At 33.2% G+C, this 21,127-nt stretch overlaps 1 protein-coding gene across 2 annotated transcripts in view; it reads right to left on the bottom strand.

Annotated features, from left to right (window-relative positions):
- Positions 1–2,796: 2,796 nt before the first annotated feature.
- LOC150105581 (secernin-2-like) overlaps positions 2,797–21,127 on the bottom strand; it is a 196,241-nt gene continuing 177,910 nt past the window's right edge. For both annotated transcript variants that reach the window (XM_090394262.1, XM_090394263.1), the window contains exons 7-8: positions 18,314–18,481; positions 2,797–8,860 (exon numbers count right to left, since the gene is read on the bottom strand). In XM_090394262.1, coding sequence (XP_090250388.1) covers positions 8,612–8,860; positions 18,314–18,481 — 417 coding nt within the window. In that variant the 3' untranslated portion in view covers positions 2,797–8,611. The remainder of the gene's footprint in view (positions 8,861–18,313; positions 18,482–21,127) is intronic.

Genomic DNA, 21,127 nt, shown 5'->3' on the forward strand with positions numbered 1-21,127 from the left:
TCACAGGGCTATATATTTTGTCAAATTGGCTTGCAGGACCTTTTGACTTCTTTCAAAATTTGTTAGGAAAAAATCTTCCATAATATGCCGATTGGCATTCCCTTGAAGTGCAGGAAAAGTATGTAGTTTGTGCAGAATGGAGCTCTATCATACCTCATTCTTAAGGGCTGAGATTACCTTCATCAAAGATTTTCTAGAGGACTGTTTGTTGAGATCACCAGTTACGTGGCCTCCTCAAGTCACCTGATCTAATCATGTGGATTTTTATGGTGCAAATCTATCCTGGTGGGGAATGTTAATAAACTCTAGGAACATGTTCAACGTTTCAGCATTGCATGCATTGCCATCAAACACCGACTAAGAACTTTTGAGCATTTTCAGATGCTAACAAGATGTGTGGCTGGTATTGGAAGTCATTTTGAACATCTTCATGATATAGTACTCCCTTCAACCATGAAGAGAAATGAAATATTAGCATATGCAGATGAGGTAGTAGGCACTTTGAGGAAAATAACTGAAAATACTTATGCATTTTTAAAAAATGCTGGAAAAATTCAGCAAAATCAGCGGGCTTACAAGACAAAAGTAAAAATGTATGGAAAGCAGGATCTTGAAGTCATCCCCTTTTGACTTCACTGAGCTTGAAATTCTCTTTTCCATCTATCCAGTGCTAATACCAGTTCAAGAAAGAATTTATACAAAAAAAAAAAAAATCGAAATCCTAGATGACTGGAAAGTTTGACTAATTTTCATTTCTTTCCAACTCAGCACTTAAAACTGTAATCTTCTGTTGTGATTATACCTGATTCACACATCAGTGGCAGCCTGTACATAATAAGCACTGCAATGCTGCAGCATTCCCAAGGAAAAAATGAAAAAAATTAAATTTTGTTTGTTTTTATAAATAATAACAATGCTTACATTATATAAATGCAGTACAACATGTTAAAGGTTACGGCCTATGCTTTGACATTGATTGAATAGTTAATTGGAATTGTTCGATTAACTTTTTAGATTACGAAACAAATGCACTGCGATCTAACGCTGATATTCATCTGCTCTTGTCATTGCACGTTACATCATTCCCAACTGTAACTGCTCAAACGGCAGTGTATTTTTAGTAAGCTTACGTGCCATATTTCTGTGAGATATGAAATGTTTATTATTGGTGCGTGTGCCTGGTGAACTATTTTTTGTAAATCTTATTTTATTTTGTTAAAATAACATAATTATTTATTTATTATTGATACATACAAGGCTGAATTATGATATGAATAATAATATGCATTATGTGAAGCACAATATGATATACATAATTTTGAAGTCCGTCTTGCGCCTTGGTATTAAGTGAAAAATGTTTCTACTGGCATTTGGTGCCTTCTATCAGTAGTTTCATGTACTGGACAAAGCCATACATTCTAGAAGATAATATTGAGGTTAGAGAATGTTGGAGAAGTTATCTAATTCTATTCCAGTTTTGTGGGATGGATGTATTGTGAATGACTAACAGCCAATTGTAAATAGACATTTCGTGGTGAGATGAGGCTTGGAGGAAAAGTGATTAATAATGTAGTGGCTTGATGAAATGACCTCTGGAAACATTAGAGGAGTTGGAGAGGCAAGGGAAATCACAAATGAGTTAGTGAAAACATGAAAATTCTGCATCTTTCTACATGTGTAATATATGTGTGTGTGGGGGGGGGGTCCTTGTTATTGAACACTTTCAAGAACAAAGAAATGAAAAAAATTATTGAATGTAACATGTGGATTTGACTAAAAAACGTAGCATGAATGTTGTGCCAAATGTAATCATGTGTATATAATAAATATTTTTAGAACAATCATGATCCGTGACAACAAACGTGTGCAAACTGAATATGTCACCAGATATACACGTGAGAAGCAAAGGTATCTAATACAGTCTGCTTAAATTTGCAATGAGCTTCGTATATAATATAATAATTAATTGCAAAATTCCCTCATTTGCTATATCTAGATGTAAGGCAGTGCTCCCTAACTGGGCCTCAAGATATGTGATCAACAGTACAATTCTGGTTGACTTCAAAAGAAGTTTCTATCTATTGGAGAAAAAGCAATTAAGATGCTGTTAGAATTTGCTATAATAATCTGTCTCTGTGAATAGTCATTCTTAGTGACAGTCACAATCCAGAATTTGAAGAGGTCATGTTTAAAAAGTCCTGATCAAGAATTATGCATAACTCTTTCAAGCACTGATCCAGACTTCAAAAAGTTCAGTTTGTAGAAACAAGCGCAAGTCTCTCGCTGAACAAATCAATTATTTTACTTGGTGATTATGTTGAATGACATTGCAATAATAAATCTATACAATTAAAATTTTTATTTTTTATTTACTGTCTAAGTTCTCAAATAAAACTCTGGCAATGGGCATTAGCATTCTGTACTAGTTATGCTGTTATGAAGAATCATGTTTTGGTTTTTCGAAATTCATTTGGTACCCTTTGCAAATTATGTGAAGTTAAGAGTTTGCAAGAATTGGTACATCTTCAGTGTGCTATGATGCAAAAGAGATTGGAAAGCACTGGTGTAAGGTGTGGGTGGAGAGAGAGAGAGAATTTACTTTCTATATCACTTCGCCTTGATGGCCTGGTATAAATAGTAGTGTTCATGGGAGAGTTTATAAGCTTTATTAACTGTGCAGTGGAATGTTATTTATTAGAATGCATTCTGAAAACAAGTTGGTCAAATTTTTTATAACATTTGACTATATGGAAATGAATATCATTTTACTACTAAGAAGGATTTTATTGTTAAGCTTTTTATTTGCCACATCACACAAAGTTCACAGGTACAGCAAAAATATCCTGGAATGTCACAGCTTCATAGTGAAAGCATGGTTCTTAAGTAACAGCTAATTATTAACAATATATAATTTCAACTAATACTTCATTGGTTTTATGATGGAGCATTGCTACAGTAATTTGTCCTTTGCTACAGGACAAAGATCTACTTTTAGGCATTTAAATTTTTTTTTTCTCTACTAAAATTGTAGACTTTATCTCCTAAGTATGTTTGCAATATAAAAATGACAAAATATCTCAGTGTGTGCTCTAAGGATGGTTTCTCATCCAAATAAATAAAAAAAAAAAAAGCAAAATTACAAATGTCACAGAGAAAGTTTTGATGAACCTCATTTTGCAATTACTCTAACTAATGCAAAGCACTTTGATTTCAACACTTATTACATCAAACCTCTACATGATTACATTAGTTTATTTCATAAAAGAAACACTAATAGTTGCTTTAAGTTGTACAAGTGCTCATATTTAGACTAAAACAACTAAGAAATATTTTAAAGTAGGCATATGATTTAAAAAAAAAAAATCTTAAAGCAGCTATGTGGTCCTCCAACTAATCAGATTATTTTTACAAATTTAGTAAATAGTCATTTCTCCCTATAACAAATTACAAAACAACTCTTGGAAAAAGTCCCATTATATCAATGATATGCTAAAGCAAATAAAAGGTTCTTGTGTTCTCCATGAGTTCATTTTCTATAGTAAATGCTGACTACGTTTACACATCTTTTCAGTAATGTACTTTTCTCAGTGAAATGGAACTCTATTGGTTTAAACCATAAACAACATTCAAAAATACGTAATCATGTATTGAAATAAGACAACCTTCGAACAGTGCTGAATATCAATAAATGCAAAAATAATTTTTTACATAATTATGAAAGATCACCAGTCACAACATGAACACATATATTAAATAAAAATTATGAATACTTCTAAGAAACTTTTATTCATAACAAATATACCTTTTTAAATAAGACAATTACATAAACAACAGTAGGAACTTAAAAATATCACAGTTTAATTCAGTTGCTTTATCTTAACAATTTTTTATATTGCTTGAAAGTGTACTGAAAATGTAATATGAAATGAACTATCAGAAAAAAAAAAAGAAAAAAAAACAAACAAGAAAACAGAGTATATACATATTTTTCCATCCCCTATACTTTTCAGTCATGATCAGATTTATTCTTTCAAAAACTGAATATCATTCAAGTTTCCATTATTTATAGTAAAGGTCTACATATTACTAATGACCAAAGAATATAAAAAATCTTATAGGTTAATTTTGTATAATTCCTGATCATAAACAAGAAAACCAAAATGTGTGTTCATGTCTTTATTTTTCTTATGCTAATACACACATAACACATTCATTATAAATAAGTTTTAAAGCTGAGTACCCCACAACTATTAATTTATTGTGACATCCAAATAAATCACACTTTTTTTTACACAATAATAACTTAAAAATACTTTGATCATTAAGTATCAGGCTTTATAATGGTAGCATAAAAATAATTTAAATCCTTCCTGTTTATTATATTAAACTGAATGTGAAGCAGAAATTGCAGTTTACTCTCCATTTTTTTCTTGATATCTTGAACTTCAGATTCAGGCTTGTTCTGCCTGATTTTTAATAAATAACATGTATGTGTAGTCTTTCAACTTGCATTCTTTTAACATGATCCATCCAATTGTATTTGTTTCTTTATTTTCTTCATTATTCATCTTTTGACATATATACAATCATTTTGTATTTTTTTTAAAACGTAGTAAATTGTAAGTTATCTGGCTACTCAACAGCAACTTAACACATGAGCTACACTAAAACCGGGTATCTCTGCAACTGGTACAACTAAGCCTAGAAGGATAGCATATGATTTGCTGTATTTATCATTCTTACAAGATATGCACTTTATCCAATTAGTAACCAAACCATTACTTTTGTGCAAAATCACAAAATGCCACTTCCGAAGGAAGAAAGAAAAAATTTGCTATAGCAGTAGCAGGCATACCTTATCTGTTTCCAGCAGATAATTTTCCCTTTTTCAATTCTTGTCACATCAAATTAGATCAACTTCTTTATTCATATGTTGCTATCTTATTTGGGAAAAAGACCCAGGGAAGAGACTTGTCAATGGCTTCTGAAGCCAGAACAGGTTGTAACTTATATAAGTTACTGTCTTGTTAATTCATAGGCCCAAAATATTAGACATTCCTTAAAATTTGACAAGATAGGAACTTGTCTAGTGCAGCTGGAATATTACATAATGCTGTCTGAGATGATATTAAGGAAGTATCGTTGTTTGAAGGATGGCACAACCTATTATTACTACTGCAGTTTGCTCATATTTTGGTTTATGCATTGAAGAAAAATGGAAACAATCAGCATGAATAATTTTACCTTGTCCTTCAATCAGAAATGTGATGAAACATTTCCCTTAATTTGACAAGGATCAGTAAAGTATGCAAGAAGAAAATGAAATACCCTATAATAGTGTCTGATAAGCAAATTTTTCACAGAATTAATTTGTTCATTTTAGTCTTAAAGAAATCAACATATTTCTTACTTTTAGCCTTCGATCTTCTCCCTAGATTAAGTCAAGTAACCTAGCTTCATATAAACATAATTAATGCTACAATAGAGCATATAATTTAATTTTCATACAGGTTTGCTACTTTGCAGAGGAGAAAAATCCTGCACACAGGTGTGAGACTGGATAACTTGCATTCAGGTGAAAAACTTATAAAAACTTTTGTTTCAGAAGGTATTTGAATTTAGATCTTTCCAATGGAGATGCTCTTATTTTTAAAAAGAGTCAGTAAAATAAGGAATACAGTATTTCAAATGTTACTTGCATTTATTCCCCCTCCCATTTTGCTGAACGCTGTTGTAGTGCTAATGTCATTCAAGCAATGGCAAAAATTATAACAGCAATTTAGTTTATTAAAGATAGAAATGAATAATATTTACATTTCATATGTTAGCAAAACCATAAAGAATATCAGTAGCAATTAAATAAATATGGAGCCTTTAAGAGAGGATAGGCTTTAACAGATACTGTACACTTCATGCTGTTAATTCTTATATAATAAGCTATCAAAATACAGAGAATAATAGACAACTGTAGTACAGATGGAGAAAACTTCAACACACTACAAATGGAAAAATGGTCCTTCAAGTAGCATACTATATAGTTTTCAAATTTCTATGCAAATGAGACTTTTTTTCCTCTTTTAGGCTTTTGCATATCTACAAATTTACAGAGGTTGGGAAATAAGGAATGCACAAGCATTCCTTATTTTGATTCGTGTATTTTTACAAAAAAAAAAAGTTTAATGATAAAATAGTACAGTATGTAAATTATGCATTTTAAACTTAGTAATAATGATTCTCATAAATTTATGAACTTTTAAATGGTTTAAATTGAAATAGTAGGAATAGAGGGGGGGATGGAACCTGATTAGTATTTAAATGGAGATGGAAAATAGCTTGGTGGGTTAAATTAGAGAGAGAAACTGGCTGAGAGACATCAGTGACTTGTATTACCAAATGTTGATGTAATCAGGTTGAAGGCAGATATTTAGTTATTATATATCCAAGTTACATATGTATAAAGCCTCCGTAGCTCAGTCAGTATAGACTAAGCCCTATAGTCAGAAAAGACCTGGGTTCAATTCCTGTCCATGACATTAGGAACCTTTATCTTGTCTCTTTTGACTAAGAGTGAGTTAGCCAGTCTCATACAGAGGTAGAGGGTTTTTCCTCCCAGAAACTCAGGTTTTTCATCCCTCAAAACAGGCAAACTAGCCCCATGAACACACATCTACAGACATAAATGCATTCCCCCCCCCCTTTCAGGCTCTGCAACAAGTCAGTTGGAATCACTTAAATCGCATCATATAAAAGGCTGACCCCAAATAGATGGGATAACGCATAAGAAGAAGAAGATATTCAATGAGTAGGTTAATAATAGGATCTCTTAATGCAGAGTCCATTCAAGGGGGGTGTCTGGGAAGATCGGCACTATGGGTGAAGGAAGAGAATCAATTTGTCATTGCAAAGTATTTTGCACTTTGACAAGAACAAGTAGAATACAGCACACTATATTACTAGAACTGCATTGCAGAAACATTTGAGTAAATGATGAATAAAGGACTGAAGTAGAAGGGATATAGCACAAAAAGTTGAGGCATTCAGAGAATTACTTCAATAATAAAAAATTATACTGATAAGTCAATCGAGAATTGATTACACCACTATATGGCACTGTTCATCACATGCTGGATATGATTGACTGAATATGACTGAGACCTGTAAGCTGGTGAGAACTTATAAGATAAATGTATGGAATTATCCTGTGAGCAAGAGAATCGTTTTTTTTTTTTTTTTACATAGAGAGCAGTGCCTCAGTGAAATATGTTCCTAGAGTGGGTAGTGAGAGTATTGACAATGAATGCATCAACAAAGGTATGATAGATATTTCAAAGTAAACTGATCTCACATGAGAATCTAAAAATAACACTATAACAAACTTCCATACATGTATCCAGCATGTTTTAGCATTAGTTTGGTACTTCTCATATTCAATACATATATTGAAACTACTAGAGAAGAAAAATGTACAATGCTCTGACATTTTTCCAATGCCTAGCAATGGAAGGGTCCATACTCCCATGTTTAGCTGCCTGAGAACAAATATCTATGCTCAATGGACACAGTTGCCAATCACTTTGGTATAACAGTCCATGGTACTTAAGCAGTGAGCCTCCATAGCTCAGTCAGTTTTGATCCGTCCCTTTGGGTGGAAAGACCTGGATTCAAATCCTGTGTAGGATGTGAAGAATCAGTGCTTTCATTTGAAAGTGAGTTAGCCAGTCTCATACAGAGGTGCCAGGTTTTTCACCTCAGACACATAATAATTTGCATGCAAAAATACATATTTAATTTAAAACTTATTACTTTATCCTATGTGGGTCATAACAGCCTGTGAGTACTGCAGATTAATTTATTACATAGAACAGTAACTATTCTACATGTCACAGTCAGTAAGCCATCAACAAATCAGAGAAAAGTCTTCCATACAAAAGGAAAGGTAACAGTGGCAGGCATATCATTTATATAATTATCTTCCTGTTTTTTAATTCAAGTGATTTGCATTGTTGTCCTTGAAGTGCAACTATTCTTCTAACTTGGCTAACCAGAGTCTGCATTGTCCCTATAGTAAGGGTGGGACAGTAAAGAATCTGTAGGCCAGTTATATTGAGGCATTTTTGTATATTTCACAATAAATATGAGTAAACTGCATGTGAAAAAAATCCCTAAACTTCTTATATGATGTATGCTGGTCTGTTTTTTTATGCCTGCCAGACAATAAAACAGTTTGAAATTTTGGTTTCACACTTTGCTGATATAAATGAATGGATAATCCTCTACATATCAATTTATATTTTTGCATTTTCTTCCTTTTTTTTATGACATGTTAATGACACAATAGGTCAATTAGCATAATGAAAACAATTATATGCACCTTCTTAGGAGCAATATTTTTCCCATTTTAAATCTGAAAAATATTATTTCAGAAATGCTCGTTATATTATATAATATAATACAGATAATTTTTGAAACCAGATGTCAATAATGCAAGGCAATAAAATTGTACAAATTATATAAGTTTATCTCTCTACTGAGAAAATTTTTTAAAAAAAGACAAAGGCTTGTAACACATTTTAAGTCTGCAAAATTCAGACGTTAACGGCTATGAAGAACATTATTTATAAAATTTAATTTCAGATTCTACTAGATCTTTGAAAAGATCTTCTGCTTCTTTGGTATTTTCAGAAGTGAAATTATCCAAAAAAATTTCCATATCTTGCACACATCTCGCTTCCAACCTCTGCATAGTATTTCTTAAATCCACACCTTTAGGCATATTACTTGTCATCAAGCTATAGGCATTTTGATGGTTACTGTATAATCTATGGCTGCGGTCAACCCTTTTCTGGAAACGTGGCTTTACCTATAATTATGATGTATTTAGAAGAAATTTATTAGTAAATGTACTAGATTATATTGATAATGCATATAAAAATACATGTGGCAAAGTCAAGTCATGTTAATAAAATAATTCTTGTTTGATAGAATAATGGTACAAAAACGTCTAAACTTGTCAGGTTATGTAAACAGGGTTCCTAAGCACAGGCAAACAAGAGTACCATTCTACTGCATGCTGCTGGACCTGTCAAAGAGAAACGTGTAAAGAATTTGGTCAAATTCTTCAGAAATTGAAACATTAATGCAGTATTTAAAGACAGTGAAAGTGATGCTTCTTCTTGAGAAAAATACCAATAGGTTTCTTTCTTTCTTCCTTTTTATCAACCTGCACATTGCCCTAATGCACTACAGCATCTGCCAGCCATATGTGCAATGTGTGCAATGCACACGGGCACCAGGATTTATCAAACACTAAACAGTTTGATAAATGAAATGGCTATGTTTATTATGTTGCACTTTTAGCATTCATTGAAATGTATTTTCTGAGCTTTAAATTGGTATCTACCCAACCTACTTCTAAGGTCAGATTATTCTGCATAGTGTCTCATTACAGATTTGTTTGTGAAGCTACAAACCATGGTCTACTGAACAAAAAAAAAAAAAAAAGAAAAAAAAGCAGTCATCCTACATAGGCACCCTAATTGCCACAGCAGTCAGCTGTCTGAAGATAACTAGCTGTACAGCTTAGCAGTTCTGGAATTAGTGGTATGAATTTAAAAATTAGTCAGGAGGCTTTACATAGAAAAATTGGTCTGTCAGGAATTATTTAGATTCTTGTTGGCATAGATAGCAGCATCTCTGCTCTCCATAGCTGTGCTCAGTACTGTCGACAGGGTGTAGCATAAAGGCAGCCTGCCTCATTGCATGGCTTCATAAGGGTGCTCGCTATGCTAACAATTCCTGTTAGTGTAGCAAGCATGGAAAGAAATTTTTTCAAGCTTAAACTGATTAAAAATTATTTGCGAAAACAGTAATGATCCAAGAAAGATTGGTTCGTCTAGCAACTATATCGATAGAGGCAGACATAACTTATAATTTAAATTTAGAAGAGCTTATAAACAGTTTTATATTGAATTCATATAAAATATATTGTGCGATATACCGGTAGAGCAAACATTTAATTAATATTATTATGTAATCATTTTGCATTAATGTTTCTCTTGTAATTAAAAACAAAATAGCAATTGGAGATTTTCTTATCTCATAATCCACCAGGGGCAATATTTAAGTGTTTGCCTCAGGGTGCAATCTAATTTGGCGACAGCTCTGGCTGTGCTTAAATGTGTGCAAGCCTTTAAGGGGTACATTGTTCATCTTATGAGAGGAGGCCACCACTCCACTTACTGGAGGCCTGAAGTAACTTTCCTAATTCCATCAGGAACATCAGGTGTCTGTAAATGCTTTACATCAATTTTTCCTTGTACTTACAAATGTTCTTAGTTTAGCAAAACTCTTCTTCTCACATTCCATTAATCTCCTCCATGTATTTTTAGAACAGATAGACTTTCTCTTTCTTTGTACATTTCCAGGATTGCATGACACATTTTTCATCTTTCCTAAGTATCTAATCCATCTAAATTTTCATTTTTCTGATTTCCAGGGTGACTCTTTACTGATTTGTTACTTTCCAGAGGTCTTCATCAGTAATAATTTGTGGCCACCAAACTCTAAGTTTAACATATGCACATCTTGCTTATTGAGTCCTTATATCAACATCTCTAGTTGCTCCTCTATCTGCAGATAAAACACTGTGGAGATATGCAAAATTTGAAACATTTATTTTCATTTTCATTTGTACTTGATACCTTGTTGTTCACACTGATTTTCATTTTCAAACCAACTTTCAGTAAGTCTTTTTGTAATGTGCACTTTTTTTTTTTTTTTTTAATGTCTACATGTCTGTGAACAATCACACATCCACAAATTTTGCAACCTCCCAAGTCAATACCACATGATCGCTCTCACCAATTGGAGGTAATGAGGACACCTTACTTATGCATATGTCCTCTGAGCTAATGATCAGGTCCAACACTCTCACACCATGAGTCCCTTCAGTTATGTGCTGTTTTAAGTAATTATCTCTTAGAAGGTGTATGAATTCCATTTCCTTTTTTTGCCATGTGATATTTCCTCCTTCCAATTGATATCACCATAATTAAAATCCCCCATAATAATCACTAACCCTGAACTCATTGCACTAATTTGCTGATGGACGAATCCTCCCCTGTTCTGTCTTCTCTATCCTCCCTGAAAATATTGTACCCATTGCATTCACTTCCAGTAACCACATCTGCTGCTGACAGCTAAGTTTCACTAATGCCTACAACTTTTAGTGAGATTGCACTGACTAATGCCAAAAATTCTTCTCTCTTATTTCGAATGCTTCTTGCATTAGTATACAAAAATTGAAGATTCCCTTTAGTTCTTGTACCAGCTTTAGAACTGATATAAATGCTACTAATTTCAGTAGTCCCGTGCAGATTTTTATCCATTATATTTTTCAATTTATTCAGCTAAAAAGAATCAACAAATATACATAATGCATAAGTTTCTCCCTCTTACACTCAACCTTTTCAATTTTAGTTTCCCCACTTAATTACTTCAACTTGTTTAGAAAACAGTAATTTCTTTAATCGCTTATGACCTTCTATGTTCAAATGCAACCCATCTCTTGCATACAGCTGTATTTTGCCTTCAAACACACTCCAGACATCAACAAATTCCAGACCTCTTTTTTTGCACATTCTTGCAATCATATCATTCATTATCATCACTCGTCTACTTAACTCATAATTTTCAAAGCAAGGCAGTACACACATACATTATCCTCCCTTTGACACTTTTCTTCTTCACGATATCTAACAATGTTATTAAATCTTATGTTGCCTGATTAATACTACCACTCAGGTCATTTGTACCCACCATAACTATCATCTTTTCTGCATCTCTCTATTGTTCCACTAGCCAAGCACTCTGCAGGCATACTGCTCTGCATATCCTTAATCATAGAATCACCATATATTATACCACTCATAACTTCATTAAAATCACTCACGACCTCTTTTTCTACTCTATTCAGCATAACTCCCCAGTTTCATTATTTTCCCTCAAAGCACTTTTACTTACTCTCTCACTTTTACAACATCTCATTTCTTCTAGACCACTTGTGCTTTGATGCTGTTGTCTCCCAATCACTCCCATACTGTTCATTACTTAACCATTTACCAAAGATTCTCCCTTACTTAATCCTGTTCTAGTTACTTCAGCTAAAGTAATCTCCATAATCCTAATTTCTCTATTCAACACATTTTTAATTTCCTGCACCTCCTTACTGAGCACTTGCAATTCCTCTTGCAGGAGATGAAGGTCACTTCTCATTTTCACAAACTCCTGCCAAAGCTCTTCTGCTACGGTCCCAATGTTTGCTTCCATTCCTAATCACTCTAGTCCAGTAGTGGTGAACCTTTTTATGTCCACGTGCCAAAAGTTTACAAATCGAGTTGCTGACATGCTGGTGCATGCCAAAAATTTACAAATCAAGTTGCTGATGTGCCCTAATTAATACAACACTAATTAATTAATTGCAGAATTTTATTGAGACAAGTTTAAAAATTAATATAGAATTTCATAATAATGAACACATAATTTGACATATGCATTGTCGTATACAAATCAATATTAACCTTTTATTAATTTATCAATTTATTAATGCGATTTTTGCTGTTGTACATTAGATGCCAAATGCTTTATATCAGGTTCATATTTTATCACTTTTAGTAATACACATGCGGAAATAGATTCATCAGTCATTCTATTTCTTAAACTGTCTTTTATAAAATTCATTTAAAACAATAATGACTCACAAGCATATGTAGAGGAGTAAATTGATAATATAGCCATCGCTAGTTTTTTTAAACAACAAAAGGTTTCAGGAATAGCATTCCAAATTCTCAATATTTCCTCTTCTGCATTCTTTTTAATTGCCCCCAATAATCGATCATTTTTCATTATTTCCAAGTCATTTCTCTAATCGACAAACTTTTGTTTCCATATAGAACTAGATTGAAAATCGATTAGTTGCATTTCTATATCTTCCAAATTCAGCCACTCGAAAATCTCCAAATTGAGTTTATCTGTAGATGTTGTAACAGGATGCAAAATAAATTTTGATGTCTCTGCAAATTGCCTGAACTGCATAAATCTTGAAGAAAATTTATTGATTATTGACTGAATAACTTCATTCGGTAACAACGAAAAACTCTTTTCTCAATTTAACTTGATCTGTTTTTTCATGGGATTGTAGATCTGCAAAGACATTTTTTGTGTTTTGAAAATATCAGAAGGTATTGGAAATGGCATCACGATTAAAAATTGGTAATTTAGCTTCGAATGCTTTGATTAAATCAAACATGACAATAATTGTCTTGTTAACACCTTGCATTTAAACATTTAATTCATTTAAATGTAAACACAAATCAGTAAAAAACATTAATTTCGAAAGCCATTCGACGTTCATTAATTGATTGTATTTTTCAATGATCTTCTCATTATGTAAAAACGTCTGACTTCATCTAAACACTCAACAAACTTTTGAAGAACTTTCCCACAACTTAACCATCGGACATTGTTGTACATAAGTAAACCATTGTACACTGAGTTTACCTCACTTAACAATTCTATAAATTCTCGTTTATTTAAAGTGCGTGCCGATATAAAATTGACCAATTTTGTTACAATGCTCATAATATCTTCCAGTGGCTTAAATTAGCCTTTGCACATAAAACCTGCTGATGTACAATACAATGAAAACCCAGAACTGAATGTTCAATATATTTGGTAAATAAATTGACGAACCTATTTTCTTCTCCAGTCATACTACGAGCATCATCATCAGTAGTTACTGATACAATTTTGGAGGGATCTATATCTCTTTCAGCAAGTGCATTTACAACTGCGTTGCAAATATCTATTCCTTTTATTGTTGTTGCTAATGATGTTAAACTTATCAATTCTTCTTTGATGTTATTCCCAACACAGTAACGAATAAAAATTGCTAAACGAGCTGATCCAGTTATGTCAGTACTCTCATCAAGACAAAGAGAAATTAAACCAGAAGATTTTATATATGTATTTTGCTGATGAGTTATATTTTTAGCCATTTCTATTATTCTATCTTTCGCCATGTTTCTAGCCAAAGGCATATCTTTTATTCTTTGAATAATTTTTTCCTTGTTTTCAAAATCTTCGAAGAGAACTGGTGCGCATTTTAACCATGCTTCTTTTATATATTCCCCATCACTAAAAGGTTTCCCATGTTTAGCAATTACATTTGAGGCAAAAAAACTAGCAGCAGTTATATTTGAATGACTGCCGATAAATTTCATTAGGTTTGTTGACTGGGTATTCCTATTTTTAATTGACCGAACAATAAATTCTTTCTGTTCGTCCTTGCTTTTCTCAAGGAGCGATTTATGGTTTGTCTCATAATGCCATTTTACTGACGATGTTCTGCACACAACTGTCCCGGAACATAAAATGCATATTGCTTTATTGTCTTTATTAATCATGCCATACTCTTCAGTCCACCAGCTTTGGAACTCTCTGCTGCTTGACTGTGATAATTTTCGTTTTTTATTTTCACCAGCCATGTTCGGTAGAACTGTAACAAAATAATTCACAACTTAAATCAAATGCATTTTTTATGGTTTCAAAAAAAAATCAACATTTTATTATATGCCTAAATTAAATTATCTTTAATTCCCATTTACAGTAGCAAAAACAAAACAGTGCACATATGCAACAATAATGCACCTGCCGCTGCTTATTTCTGCCTACTGGCAGATGCGCGGTGCAAAATGCATAATGAACGCACATGCGATTAGAAAACGGCAAGCAAGGGAATCCTGAGGATCAGTCGTTCTCAATTCTTTTTTCTATAGACTGTATTTTTATTTATTCTGAACTATATTAGAGGGCTCACTCCCAACAAACTTACTCGTAAATACCGTTCCCATTTTTTTAAAGTTCATACATTAAACATAAGTATTAATATTATATAAATTAAGTGGATATTAAATCCAACATTATTTCAAAGCCGACTACAGTAACTATAGAATTTTCGTGGGAAATTTGGCGAATGTATTCCCGTAAGATCTCTGGTCAAATTTTGCAAGAAACGTCTATAGTTTCTGTAGTCGGCTTTGAAATAATGTTGGATTTAATATCCACTTAATTTATATAATTTTGTATCATCAGTGTGAAGCCTTTTGGCTATTTATTTTAGTAATTAAGTATTAATAATTAATTATGGCATAATCAGAGTATTAATACACTTAATGTATACGGTGTAGAATGTCAACAAATATAAAAGTACGCATTTAAATTAGTTATCAATCACAGAACTAATGCTACAATATTGTAGTTTCCTCAGGCCAACATCATTAAATTAACTTCTGGTAAGTTTCATTGACATATCCCATTCTTGATCACCAAAAAATTTATAGTATTATTCAGTATAAAATTGATTATTGTATTATTAAATAGATTTTAATGATGTTGGTTTGGAGAGAGAGAGAGAGAGAAAAAAAAAAAAAAAAAAAACGTAGTGAGAAAAATAGTTATGCATTGTAACTCGCCATAGAAGTCAGCAGAGCAGGGGAAGCAGCAGAAGGATTATATTTGACGCTTACTGTCGAATATAACTTGCCCTTGCGTATAACTGGCACCCCCTGATTTCACTTTAGGAAAAAAGACATTAAAAGGTTTTGCATATATACCTCCCACACAAAAAACAACATGCCCTCCCCAACAGCCACTATATACTGTAGATGCAAGAAAAAAAAAGTTTTATTGTATCCCTGAATAAGGTACAGAGGCTTTTGCAGTCTGTGTAATATATTTCTCAACAAATAGTGCAATTAGAGACAGCTGAAATAAAAACGGTGCCTAACTAATGAATTATATATCCTCTCTCACAGAAACTACCACTGTATAGGCAAGCAAAACTATATGTTGCACCGGAAACACAGTATCTAACTAAAACTATTGTCCAATTTTTCAATTACATGAAATAAGTGTTTGTTTGATTGCATTTGAAATTTTCAATGTCATTATGACAGATCACAGAGGCTAACTTCTAATAAAATTCTACCACCAATTGAAACATGCCATATAATGCTTGTGTGAGTTCCCCTTCCAGCTCAAATGCAAACAAGGCAATAAAAACCAATCGTGGGTTGAAACTTTGTGTGAGTTGAGCCTGCTGGTAATGAAAAGTTCTGTCTCTGTCGGAACGATAAACGACACCCATCGTGAATGTCTTAAAACTAAGAAATATATAGTGAATGTTGTTATGACAGTTGCAGATGTTATGGAATTCGGTTGAAGAGAATTAGCATTTCAACTCAAAAATTGTCGGCTCCATTTGTCTTTGGGTCGCGTGATCTTTTTTTTAATACCGCACCAATCAAATTCATGTCTTCATAGCTGCTCTCTCCTGTAAAACAAAATTTAACTTGTACATATTGTAACAATTAAAAAAAGGCTGAATAATTTATAAGCATATAAAAGGATATCACATGTAAATCGCTGACGTGCCAGCAAAATTCTTGGGCATACCATAGGTTCGCCACCACTGCTCTAGTCTATCTAAACACTTTTCACATACGTTGACCTTTTCATTCTTCTTGTTTAGCCAAACAGTCCACAGATCTTTTACATTTTTCAATGCATACATATATCCACTGCGAAAAATCCAAGGCAGAGCTAGACTTTCATACAGAAGTCCTCTGAGCCACTGACATACATTTCTTGATTCCATGTTTAGATGCTGAAGTAGTGAAAACACAATATAAACAATCAAGTTTCAACAATAACACCACTGAAGGACACTTGTATCCAACTGAAGCACAACTGCAACACAATTTGAAACAAAAAAGCCTCACTTTAATTTAAAAACACTTCTTCTAGCATAGCTCAAAACGACTGCCATGACACCTATTTGTATATTACGACACCTATTGGTATATTCAAGTTTAAGGATACTGATGAAGCCATCATCAATAACTCAAACTTAAGTAGGGGTGGAGATGATGCCTCAAGATTAAGGATCGGTCCATCACTTTCTAGCCTCATCTTACTTCATTGCTCCATATATCACAAGGCTCTGCCTTGTGATATATACATATACGGAGCAGTGAAGCATGCAAAAAAAGCATGCTCTTTTATCACAAACAGAATTTTCCAGAGAGTGATGTACATAGGATTCATTTTCAGAAAGACAGCAAATAATGCATGCATGAAAGGCCTACTAACACAAATACTTCAAATTCCATGGAAGTTAAACAGCTGTGTGTGTATAAGAAAATTGGAGTATAATATTAACAATTACATCATAATTACATAGGATTTCTTCAGGTGCAAGCACAAACTAGTAGACAAACAGCAAAGATGAACCCAAGTGAAATCTGATTTTCAAAATATTTCTAATCAAGCTTTGCATTGTTCAGCACTGTGTGTGGTTACAGATTCATGTACATACATTTGGTTAGCTATGGCTAGGATGTGTTCTGACAAGTTGATACTAGGGTTTATATTTATGTGTTTTGAAGCCAAAGCCATTTCTAAGGATTCCCAAATTCTTCTCTCAGTTATATTATAGCAATGGTGTAATAGTTCAAATTTACCCCATAACACTTGATGTCTCATCGCTGAGGCATCTTGCGAGCAAGATGAAGAGAGTACATCTAATGCCAAAGCTGAGGACTCCCTTCTTTGATATTATTCATTAGAGATATTCAATATATATAATACCAATTAAAGATATTCATTATCTCTGATATCTCTTCAATACATTGCTAGATAGATTTTTCTGTCTTGTATTCGCACTATAGTTGATAAACACCACCTGGATATTTTAGTGGGCCATGTTGAGGTTTTGAAGATCAGAGTAGTGATTTCATCCTGATAAAGGGCATGAATACTGTTTTGATATTATGTTCTTTAAGTATTTTTGCAAGTGTTTTATGGAAAAAAGCTACTATATAGGAGAGTGATGAAGCCTCTGTTTTCCTTGTCATTAGAAGTATCTTGAATGATGTGTTGATTAAGTAGTCTTGAGACAATGCCTTCAATGCAATCTTTGCTATATGGCCCTTGAACTTCAATTTTCTATCTACTATATATATATATATATATATATATATATATATATATATATATATATATATATTCAGTGATAGCAATTATTTAATACACATTCAAATAATTAGTAATAACTAAACAATAACATTACTTTTTTTAATTAAAATATGGTGCATGCTACTGAATATATTCTGAAAACTATGTATATGATCTAAATTAGCTTATCTGAAGATTTTATTTATAATGCTAATATAATATATATTTGACAATCATTTACCTTAGCTGGATCTTCATTATCAGGGAACACAGGTGATATTATGTGAGGAGAAATTCGAGCATTTGAACAAAATATAAATGGCTTGAAAACAGAATGTTTTGGATCTGGTGTACCAGTAAACCAGTGACAACACGGGCGAGAGGAATCTGGAGGAGACAATATTGACACCTAGGAAATATAAATGTGTCATTCTAACTAGACAGCATAACTTCAACAGTTGTCACTGTCTCTTCATTTGAAGAAATGAAGGATAAATATTAAGTGACACTAATCGGTGAACTTTACTTTTTGATTAAATGGATGAATTTAAAGCATTGAGGAATTTATTCATATACTAATAAATGGCACTCCTTAGTAGGCTACATTACAAAACATTTATGAAAATCCAAAATAAAATAAATTGACATTTTTGAATATAATTTTATGAAATCCACTAATAAAAGATTATAAATCACTAGCATATTAATACCTTTTAGTACTCAACCTGGAAAGCTTTTTTTCACTTGGTTATAAATTAAATTTGCCAAGAAATTATGTTCTTGTTTAATCCTTTATCCAAGTGTAGGAGTTTTACATAAAGTATCTTTACAACTCGACTGCTTGTATGCGGAGACTAATGACTTCACATTAATTGCCTCAGTATCCCACAATGCAAGGCACACACATTCTTTCAGGTGTGCTTCATAATACTATCCATTATGAAAAAGGCCACCTTCCAGACCAGTTCATCATCATCATCATCAAATTCCTGCCATGTACCCTCAAGGGGTGTACAGGATATGACAGTACTACATGAAAAAATTACATCCTTACTAACTTCCTATCTACAATTTTCCTCCAAATCAGTCTGTTACTTGTCAAGACTCCAACATTATCAGATCTTATATTTCTATCGTCTAAGGCACTTTGTACCGTATCAATCCACCTATATCTTGGTCTTCCTCTTGGTCGTTTTCCTGCCAACCTGGCAGAGAACACTTGTTTTGCTAATCTTTCCTCTCCCATTCTATTTAAGTGACCATACCATCTGAGATTAGCTCTGCTAACACATTCCTGGATGCTGACAATGTCAAGTTCTTTCCTAATATCCTCATTTTTAATATGATATTGCCATTGATGCCATCTGTTCACGCCTCTAATTTTTCTCAGGACTCTCATATCTGCGGCCTCTAGTCTTTGGTCAAGTGTTTTACTTCTGACCCAGCTCTCAGATCCATAAGTTAAAATTGGTTTGAACACAGTCTTGTATACAGCTAATTTAGTGTTCCGACTAATTTCTTTCTTATTCCATATGAATTTATTCAATTGACTTCCCACGATACCAGCTTTGCTGATTCTGTTGTCTATTTCTATATTTAGTTTACCATCTTCAGTAAAAATTGTGCCTAAGTAGCTGAAATGTTTTACTTGTTCAACAGGTTCTCCATTCACAACACAGTTGACATTTTCAATGATTCTGCCTTTTTATTGCTGACCTTCATACCATATCTATTACAACAGCTATTCAATTTAGTCAGAGAATCTTGCAGACTTGTAGCGGATTTATTTAGAAGTATAACATCATCCGCATAAAGCAAAGAGCTGACATTAACATCTCCAATTTTGATATCAGGTTTAATACCACATTCCTTCATAATGTGATTCTTATAGATAATGAATAACAGAGGGGATAATGTACATCCTTGTCTCACACCAGATTTAACATTAAACCATCTTCCTGTACTTCCTTCAATTCAAACTGCTGACTTACAACTCAAATAAAGACTAAGTATTGCTTGATATAATGTCCCATTGACACCATATAACTGCAGCGTATTGAATAGCTTCTCTCTTGGCACCTTGTCATATGCCTTTTCCAAATCGACAAAACTTAAATACAGATCTTTGTTATATTCCCATGCTTTCTCGACTATTTGTCGTAAAGTGAAGATCTGATCCTGACAGCCTCTATTTGGCCTGAATCCAGCTTGTTCTTCACCAAGCTTATCTTCCACAATTCTTCTCAACCGTTTCTCAAGTATACTTGCATAGATCTTGCCAGGAACACTCAGTAGGGAAATACCTCTGTAATTCTCACATTCAGTTTTATTTCCCTTTTTATATATGGGTACTATGAGAGCTCTACTCCAATCATCGGGAATTCGTCCCTCTGTCCAGGCTTTCTGAACTATGCAGTGCAGCCACTGTAAGACTCTTATACCACCATACTTCAGCATTTCTGGTCGAACATCATCTACTCCTGCTGCCTTTCCACATTTCAAGCCTTTGATGGCTTTTTCTACTTCAAGTATGGATATGTATTCCTGACTGCATGCCTGGTCAGTGTTTTTTATCACTGTGCTGTCATCACTGCTTGTTTCATTTAGCAGTTTTTCAAAGTAATTACTCCATACTTCAAGGATATCTTTTTCTTCTGTTTTCATTTCACCTTTATTATCTCTAATTCCTTTTACAGCACTCTTTCCTCCATTCCTAAGCTTCTTCAACAACCTCCAGAATATTTTGCCACCTTCTTGATATTTATTTTCTATATTCTTGCCAAAGTCCTCCCATGACTTTTGTTTAGCTAGTTTTACACACTGTTTAGCTTTCTTACATTTGTCTCTGTATTCTGTAAGAGTAAAAGCTGACTTATTTGCCAGGAACTTTTGATATGCTTTCTTCTTTTCCTTCACTGCCTCTTTAACTTCCTGTGTCCACCAGGGAGTTCTGATTTTTTTATCCTTGCACACAACCTCACCACATGCCTCTCTGGCAGAATCAATCAATGTTTCCTTCAGAGTTTGCCACTGAATCTCCAAGGTTTGATTCCTG

The sequence above is a fragment of the Typopeltis vanoorti genome, chromosome 6, assembly GCF_054136105.1.
Source record: "Typopeltis vanoorti isolate ZY-2024b chromosome 6, IOZ_Tvanoo_1.0, whole genome shotgun sequence".
Lineage (NCBI taxonomy): Eukaryota > Metazoa > Arthropoda > Arachnida > Uropygi > Thelyphonidae > Typopeltis > Typopeltis vanoorti.